At 42.5% G+C, this 8,503-nt stretch overlaps 2 protein-coding genes across 2 annotated transcripts; both read left to right on the top strand.

Annotated features, from left to right (window-relative positions):
* On the top strand, positions 1 to 1,524 carry LOC134184741 (allene oxide synthase-lipoxygenase protein-like). The gene is made up of 6 exons (XM_062652485.1): positions 1 to 115; positions 268 to 347; positions 405 to 841; positions 1,050 to 1,238; positions 1,316 to 1,454; positions 1,504 to 1,524. The coding sequence occupies exons 1-6, from the start codon at positions 88 to 90 to the stop codon at positions 1,522 to 1,524; spliced, it is 894 nt and encodes a 297-aa protein (XP_062508469.1). The 5' UTR covers positions 1 to 87.
* Positions 1,494 to 5,079, top strand: LOC134184566 (allene oxide synthase-lipoxygenase protein-like). Its single transcript, XM_062652298.1, has 8 exons — positions 1,494 to 1,913; positions 1,974 to 2,136; positions 2,193 to 2,479; positions 2,540 to 2,731; positions 3,303 to 3,536; positions 3,737 to 3,968; positions 4,051 to 4,595; positions 4,679 to 5,079. Exons 1-8 carry the CDS (start codon positions 1,572 to 1,574, stop codon positions 4,856 to 4,858), a joined length of 2,175 nt encoding a protein of 724 aa, XP_062508282.1. The 5' UTR covers positions 1,494 to 1,571; the 3' UTR covers positions 4,859 to 5,079.
* The last annotated feature ends 3,424 nt before the right edge of the window (positions 5,080 to 8,503 follow it).

Below are 8,503 nucleotides of genomic sequence, written 5' to 3'. Positions count from 1 at the left end.
GGATTGCTCTATTGCCATTCTACTAGAGCTTTTATCTGTGGACAACATTAGTTTCTCCGTGGCAATCTGTTATCTGTGGACTCTACAATGGCTTGTGCTTTACCTCCTGGACAATGTGAGTGCAATAGTTTTACTGTATCATTGCTGACTTCTCTATTTGTATCACCTGTCCTCTTGTTTATATAATGCTTGCAACACGAGATAACTACAGATCTCTGTTAGTAATGCTCTGTGAACTACTCTATTAATTTTATGTACAATTTTTAGGGTACAACAAAGCTTCTGAAGAACTGGAGAAGATGGTGGGACAAAACGAAGCAAAACGTCTTAGAGAAAATGAATTTCCTGTAAGATTTGATATCTTTGTAATTCTAGAGTTTGTTATTACAATGTTTTGTCTGCAGAATCTCCCCTGCGCTATGTTCTTGGCCAACCAGGAGCACTTGAAATTAAAAGGTAATGCAATCTGGACCAAAAATTATGAAGCATCTCTCAAGTGCGGCCGAAGGTCTACAAACATGGCTGGTGTGGGTGGTTTTGGAACACTGACTGTTGCACGAAATGGTCAGTTTCCACCCAACGAAATCTTTAACCCTGGAAGTGTATATCCACTTCGACTACGTCACTCCAACGCTCTTGGGACTGATGACCGAGCTATGGACATTCTTGGTGTCGCAATCAAACTGGCTGATGTTGATGAGGGTGGACCACTGGATTTGCCCTTCTCCTCTGGAGAAGGTCTGCTCTATTGTAATGGCCCCGCTCTTGATGATTTATTTCAGGGTCCTCTCAGTGGAGATCTTGAGAAGTACAAAGCTTACTTGAAGAAGAATGGTAGCTAGTAAGTACATGCCGAACAGATTGTACTTTACCATGCAATTGTAACTTGTGTTCTGTATAATGCCTGCTTTTGTGAAATCGCACGTTCTGTACTGTTTTCTAATCTTTGGTTGACTCGTCATTCCCTATTTGTAATTGGTCAAGATCGAATTATCGATGAGACATACGTTGGCATGGGTCTTGTGTTTGTAATCAACTTTGGTCTCTAGCTATCGAAATCTTGTCAACATGATGCGTCGTGGTCCGAGCTCCTACGATCAAGTTCACTACTATGCTCAACTGACCTACAAATACTGTGGTCTAGATGGCATCCAACGTCATTGCCGCTACCGTATTGTACCTGCTAATGATGGTCCTGAGAGTGGACTCCTTGATGACGAAGATCAAAAATTTCCCTGGTAATCGCTTTCGTTAATGTTTAGTGTTGTATTTATCAACTTTCACGTACATACTTGTGTATTCTTTGCTATTACAGGAATGGAGGACCTCGTCCTACCGATACTCGCTCTCCAAACTACTTGAAACAGGAATTTGCTTCTCGTTTGGAGAAGGAAACAATTGAGTATCGGTTGCAGATACAAATTCGCAACCGTGAAGGCAGTGATGACAAAGAAGTTTACAACCCATCTCTACCTTGGGATCGAACAATTTTTCCCTGGGTAGATCTCGCGCACATCACGCTAACTCAACCTCTTCATCCGGCAGTCGCCGAACGCACTCGTTTCAATTTCATGAATCAGCCCGCTTCCCTACACGTCGAAGATGAAGCAGATTCAGTTTATGATTATCGATCAATTGCTCATCTCAGGCAAGCCGCAACATCGGGAAGCTTTGAAGGCCGCAAACGATTCCGTGAAATTGTCAACAGCAACTATACTACACCAACTACAGTAGACGGAGTAGAAGCAATTGCAGACACGTGTTACTCAGTCAACGTCAAGGGAGTGAAACTTTCTGGCTCTTCGGTAGGAGCGACTGCTTATTGTGTAATTGTTGGCGATAAGAAGAGAACAGATTCTATCGATCTGATCGGAGTGATTGGGTCAGGATGTGGAGGGGAGACTATTGGCACGGTATGCATACAATACACCTTTTGATTGTCTTTTGAATGATAACTGGGTTATATGTCCCAGTCCTGTGAAATTGGCAACGTTATTGCCATCAAAATCTCCTACACTTCTCACGAAAATGCTGCATGCTACATTGACAAGATGATCGTCGAAAAAGATGGAGATACATTCGAATTTCCTTGCTACCAGTGGATTCAGGGAGAAACCACAATCAAGACTGGACGAGGCATGATGCAAATATATAGTATAATTGTTGTTTTTATGGTAATTTCTATTTCATAGCAACCTTTGCTCAGCAAGACAATGGCCAAGTTAGAGCATCACGTACTGTCGAGTTGCACAAATGGCGTAGCTTGCTAAGCTGGAAGAAGTTGCCAACACAGCCATCAACCGTCAACATAGATCAGATCGGTCAACTTCCTATCCAACTTCAACTGAGTGAGAAACAGCACCGTCTCATGTCTGACCCTCTCAAGGCAGGCAGTGACTGTCTCATGCTGCATCCATTCTTGGGAGTAAACAAGACAGCTAGCAAACTAACTGACTACAGGCAGTTGTTGCGTGTACAGGTAAAGAACTGTTTGATGTCACGAAATATCGCAAGTGTGTTGTAGCTAATGTTGTTGTAGATCAACGGTGGGCCGATTGTTGCTGATGTTTGGCAAGATGATCATGAATTTGGTCGACAATTTTTGCAAGGCATTAACCCATTGCTCGTCAAACGTGTGGGAACACAAGGATTGCCAGAAATGTTTTCGGTCACTGACTTTACTGTCCGTGGATCACTAGGACGAGGAGTAACTTTACAACAAGAGATTCAGGTACTTTAAAAATTAAATTTTCTATACATTTTTCTTTGTCATTGGCATTTTTACGCGTTGGCAATGCCATTGTGTTTCCACATTCTAGATATAGATATGTCTTTCCTATCTGCATCATTGCGTACTCTATTGGCATCAGTTTTCTTTCGTGAGTGCATGCGTACTTGCATGGCAGCCACCCATTCAGGCAGACAACGGGTTACTTGCTTACCTGCTTGCACGTCCATCCATTTTCTTGCACGTCTGTTCTCTTTGCCTGCCTGTCTGCCTGTCTGCCTGCCTGCCTGCCTGCCTGCCTGCCTGCCTACATTAAAATAGTTGAAATTGTTTGTAAAACACTCTCTGTAATTATTGAAAAATCATGTATTGTAGTGTGTAGAGATTCTTTATTCTAATAAGATAACCTGCCAACCTGGATGCTTGATCTTCAATCATTAAGCCACTCTGGTTTGTATCTGCAATACTATTAACAAATTTACTGTAATAAAGTTGCATATATGAACAATACAGTACATGATTATGTTTACAGTTTAAATGCGGAATGTGTAACAGAAGCTGTTTGTCTTTTCAGGCTGGTCATGTTTACATGGTTGACTACAGTGTGCTAGATGGTATTACTACTCAGCTCAGGACCTACACAGCTCCAGCCATGGGTCTGTTTCTAGTGACAGCGGCTGGAGAATTTACTCCAATTGCCATTCAATTGAGCTACGGACCAACTGCTGATACACCTATATTCACTCCACAAGACAACTCAAATGATTGGCTCTATGCAAAGATTTTTCTTAAAAATGCAGATGTTCAAGTATGTTACCATAGCAACATAAATATTAAAAATAGTATAGTTATGTAGGAGCAAGCAATTAATGATCAATCCAATTTGTAAGATTTCTGTTTAAAAATTTTGTAAATAGATGTGCGCATGTCAGAGTTTGCATGAAGTGTGAGGGTTGTCTTAGACAATATACTTGTATGTGTTATTAAATTTTCTTTTCTATCGTATAGTATCATCAAGTGATTTCTCGTCTATTCTTGACTCATTTTGTCCTCGAACCAATGGCAATATCAATGTATCATAACTTGGCTTCCTGTCATCCTGTCTTCAAGCTGTTACAGCCGTGTGTTCGAACCACCATCAGCGTGTGTAAACTGACTCGTGAACACCTCATTGACAAAGACGGACCGCTTGGCAAGCTGCTGTCCGTCGGTACAGAAGGAATAGATGAGCTACTGAAAAGTAAGTCACTACATGCATCTGTTTGTGTGAGGAGTAAATGTATCTATAGATATACACTCATACGTTTTTTCTACAACCCTAGAGGCTTACAAACAATTTGATTTCCGTGACCTGGTGTTGCCCGTTGCTCTCACTCAGCGAGGAGTGATTGATACTCAAAAGCTACCCAACTACCACTATCGCGACGATGGTCTCATGCTGTGGCACGCCACCAAGTCCTTTGTCGAGGAGATCATCTCTGTATGTTACAATTGTGATGACGACGTCAGGCGTGATGAAGAGCTGCAATCCTTTATTGAAGAGCTCAACAACTCCGGTCTGCCTTTCGACTCCGGCAACGGCGAGAAAAAGCACGGCATTCCTACCTTTATTGGAGGTATAAACGAGCTCGTCACCATCGTGACGGCCATCATGTTTGCTGCTACCACGCAACAAGCCGCTCTCAACAACGGGCAAGTTGATTACATTGGCTTCTGTCCAAACGCGCCAATGTCTCTACGCCGTCCACCTCCTAAAGCTAAAGGTCGCATAGATATAAAAGCCATTCTGTGCGCCTTGCCTGATATCAATGCTGCAGCTACACAAGCCGCCATCGCCTTTACATTAAGTCAAATTGGAAAAGACGAGGTAATCAACTTGCAAGAAGTTTAATTAATGTATGTAATAGTGTTGAGGCCTCAGTTCTCTAATTGCATTTGATTTGTTCATAGGGCTGTCTTGGTCAGTATCCCGAAGGATACTTTGGCGATGTTGCGTCCAATCGCGCCGTCGTGAATTTTCAGCGCCGACTGCGTGATATCGAGAGGCAAATCAGGGAGAGAAACAAGACGGTGGAGGTTCCGTACACGTATCTGCTGCCGAGCAAGATTCCAATGTGCATGGCCATGTAGTGGACCGGACAATGGCTGCTGGTCGGCCGATGGATCTATGGCTTTAGTCTTGCTAATTGTTTTGTTTGTGTTGAGATGACATTGCACACAGTATTATTCATCAGGCATTAGAAAATTTCACATTAGTGGTGAATATGCACTCTATAAAAGCTACGACTGCAAACTGAGTGTTTGTACTCTGCTATAAATAGTATAGTTTCACGAGTATACCTTTCATCCAGCGATCGCAGGGACATCATGTGTGCCTAATGTTTACATATAATTTCACACTAAGACGTGAAGAACGCCACTTTCTTCCATAGTAAAATTTAAAAAGTAAAACAATATTTTTAATTATTACAGATGACTGCAATTTGTGTTTCAGTACTGTTCATTGTTCGTCGTCTTTAACATTTCGAGCGGTCCTTAATCTTTCATCAGACAAGCGCAGATAAGATGTGTGGAGAATTAAGTTGCTGTAGTGTTACACGTTTTGATAACAGTATACTAGGACACTTGACAGGACGGCAGCACGGGACAATGGAAATTTTTAAGTAAATTGTAACTTTAGGAAGCTAGGAGACTAAATAGTACGATAATAGAATGGTGAGAGGCTTTTTGTTTGACACTATGCTTAGTTTCTGAACTTGTGTATGATATGTAACCTAAGCGATTGCTGCATTCATGCAGAGTGGAAAAGGTAATCATGGGAACGGAACGGAACGGAAAGTATTGTGAACACGGCTGAGAGCTGTCGTCACAATTCGTCACGGTCAGTCACTTCTCTGTCGCATATTGTGAGCCTTAACTCGAGCGATTCGCCATCGATACGACATGGAACATGAACGGCATCTAGTCAATTGGAGTGCAACAACCAATAGCGAAACAGGTATTAGACTTTTACAATGTTCGTCTGTCGTTAGAGTGAAAGTACCATGTGAGAGCTTCAAATGCAGTCTAAGAAGAAAATCTCCAATTCAAAATCGACTTCCAGTTTGCTGATCAGTCTCACACATGCATATCTCCCCTACATACTTAAAGGAGACGACGAGCTTCAAGGCCGAGAAGCAAAGCCGACTAAATTCGCAAATCGCATGTTTTCATTTGCGATTGTGAAGTGTAATATGGAGTTTTATTGTTAAAGCGGAGACTGTTACTCAGGAAACCAAAAGAATTCAATGCATTACTTGGTAGACTGTGAATTTAATAATTGGAAAGATTTTCACTAAATGACTCGTGTAATTGCAGGTTTTTTTATCTACCGTTTGTGTTTATATCCTGTATGTAGGGATTGACAAGGTTGTGTGGGCGTGATCATATTTTAGACCTCCAGAAATCACCTTAAAACGCGGCTAAATATCTTCAAACCGACAGGAAGAAAAGCTTATAAGTTCAACTACGCTTGAATACTTCTGAATTGATTTCAGCTTGTCTTCAGAACTAGAAAAACCCTCGTCAATTTGGAGTTTCGCTGGATTTTGTCTTCTTTCTTTTTCTTCTTCTTCTTTTTCTTCTTCTTCTTCTCTTCTTCTTCTTCTCTTCCTCTTCTTTTTCTTCTTCTTCTTCTCTTCTTCTTCTTCTTTTTTTTATCACGCATAACTCCTTGAATAAGGCATATCTAAAGCTAAATCTTTGAGAAACGACATAGAATAAGCCGACCTGTATTCTTTTAATGATAGATAAAAAAAACATCTAAGAAGATTTCTAGAATGAATTTGAACCTGCTACCCTACTTACGTTACACGTAATTGTTGTGAGCAACAAACAATAGCCAGGCAGCCAATCACAAGCTTCTGCTACCCTGTAATGTACGTGGTCTAGGTACGGACAAGGTGACAAGAGTTCTTGACACATGCTGTTGTTGAAAACCCTTAGTTAATTAAAGCCTACAGTTAGGCAAAGAATCGCGCTTTTGAATCGCACTAGCAAACGGAAGTGCGTATTGCTCTAGAAGTAGTGAAGTTGAACGCCATCGCAATCGCAGACGCGACATACTCTCATAACTAAGCTTTGCCGTAATTGGAGACCACCACTTTCAAGCAGAAGGCAAAAGCAAATTCGGCACGCTTCCATCACGAAATGTCGACGAAATGCTTCGTAGAAATAACGATACAGACTCGAGTCTTTTGACATTTGACTTGGCTCCTAGCTGCCTAAAAATGTGGTAAGCTGCCACTGAACTCGTCTAAAAGGGTGCTTCCACCTTGTTTCTCGATGCGAAAGGTGCAGTTACTTTATCCAAAAGCAGGGCAACGGCCAACCGATGAGAAAACAAGAACGGAAGTCATGCATGAGACATCGATATCGTCGTCGACAGACGCCCTAGTATGCACGAACCTCTCTCTGCTGAGGAACAACAGTATGAAACACGTCATACAGCCGACGATTGCAAACACAGACACGTGCTGCCACTCACGTCTGCAAGATATTTGAAGGAATTGACCGCGAGGACAGGTTAGCGTACACATGTACAGCGACGCCCCTATTATCGGACACCATCTATCATCGGACAGCCGTGCAAGAAGTAAACGAAGTAAGACTGAGCTTTGTTAAAGCCCACAGTAAGAAGGATTAGTAAAGACTGTGATTTCAGACGCGGCACGTCCAAAGGCTTGAAACGGTTATGCTAGGACGGTAAACATGATCCTTCTCTGCGACCCCGTTCATCCGACATCACCATCATTCACCGGACACGACCTCCCCCATGAAAACGCAAAAACAATTCTGCAACTTCGCACCTGAGATAGGTTTATAGATGACTAGCTAACACAACAACACTATCACGGTCTTTGTTTGCTACTCTCCAGGAGAGATAGCGCACGCTCATTGAGTCGAGGTAACGTCCCTTTCGTCCGACAGTCTTTTTCTTTGCAGCAGCAGTCTGCAGGTAATAATGTCATGAGAGAGAGAGAGAGAGAGAGAGAGAGAGAGAGAGAGAGAGAGAGAGAGAGAGAGAGAGAGAGAGAGAGAGAGAGAGAGAGAGAGAGAGAGAGAGAGAGAGAGAGAGAGAGAGAGAGAGAGAGAGAGAGAGAGAGAGATTGAAGAAAATATCGTACGGCCCCCAATTTGTTTGACCTTTCTTTGACTCAGCAACGGTTAATAGCGGAAACTGCTGAATTTTCTCTGCTGACAAGCTCACTCTGTTGGCATCTACTAGCCCTCCGGTACTGTCTAGTCTTCCCAGCGTAAGAATTTGAACTCCTAAGTGTCTTGCAGCACAACTGCACAGGCTTGATGCACCGGATGTAGCAGACGATTCACGTCATCCATGTTCGAGCTTTGCGGTGAGCACATTCTCCCAACTCGCACAGGAACAGCCCGTGCTTTCCTTTCAGGGCCCCTAAATTGTTACTTGGCTCTGAGTAGGACGTGTGCAGGTGTTTCTATCTCAGTTTGATATCTACCATTGCCTGACCTTGCACCGTCACGAACTGCAGAACGTCATCGTTGGTTCAACCAGCTGTACCAAATGCAGGAACTTTGTTTACTATAAGAGCAGCGAGAACTTTCACTCCTGTTCTAACAGCAGTTCTTTACCTTATCACTCTCTCATGTCCTCCATACACTACATAAGACCTATGCAAAAACAGTTAACGAGTATACAAGTGTTGTCAGTCTAGTCTATGGATATGGCGCATCACATCCTTTCCGTAGATAGCTTTGCAG

The sequence above is a fragment of the Corticium candelabrum genome, chromosome 9, assembly GCF_963422355.1.
Source record: "Corticium candelabrum chromosome 9, ooCorCand1.1, whole genome shotgun sequence".
NCBI lineage: Eukaryota > Metazoa > Porifera > Homoscleromorpha > Homosclerophorida > Plakinidae > Corticium > Corticium candelabrum.
The sequence above is the reverse complement of the archived record's forward strand: the minus strand, read 5'-3'. Positions and strand labels throughout refer to the sequence as shown.

What these genes read in the sequence shown, in the direction of transcription:
- LOC134184741 (XM_062652485.1), top strand. Translation starts at nt 88, where the DNA reads ATGGCTTGTGCTTTACCTCCTGGACAAT. An exon ending in TTAGAGAAAATGAATTTCCT is followed by an intron (nt 348 to 404) that starts GTAAGATTTGAT and finishes TTTTGTCTGCAG; the next exon opens with AATCTCCCCTGCGCTATGTT. An exon ending in TTGAAGAAGAATGGTAGCTA is followed by an intron (nt 842 to 1,049) that starts GTAAGTACATGC and finishes TTTGGTCTCTAG; the next exon opens with CTATCGAAATCTTGTCAACA.
- LOC134184566 (XM_062652298.1), top strand. Translation starts at nt 1,572, where the DNA reads ATGAATCAGCCCGCTTCCCTACACGTCGAAGATGAAGCAGATTCAGTT. An exon ending in GAGGGGAGACTATTGGCACG is followed by an intron (nt 1,914 to 1,973) that starts GTATGCATACAA and finishes TATATGTCCCAG; the next exon opens with TCCTGTGAAATTGGCAACGT. An exon ending in CACAATCAAGACTGGACGAG is followed by an intron (nt 2,137 to 2,192) that starts GCATGATGCAAA and finishes TCTATTTCATAG; the next exon opens with CAACCTTTGCTCAGCAAGAC.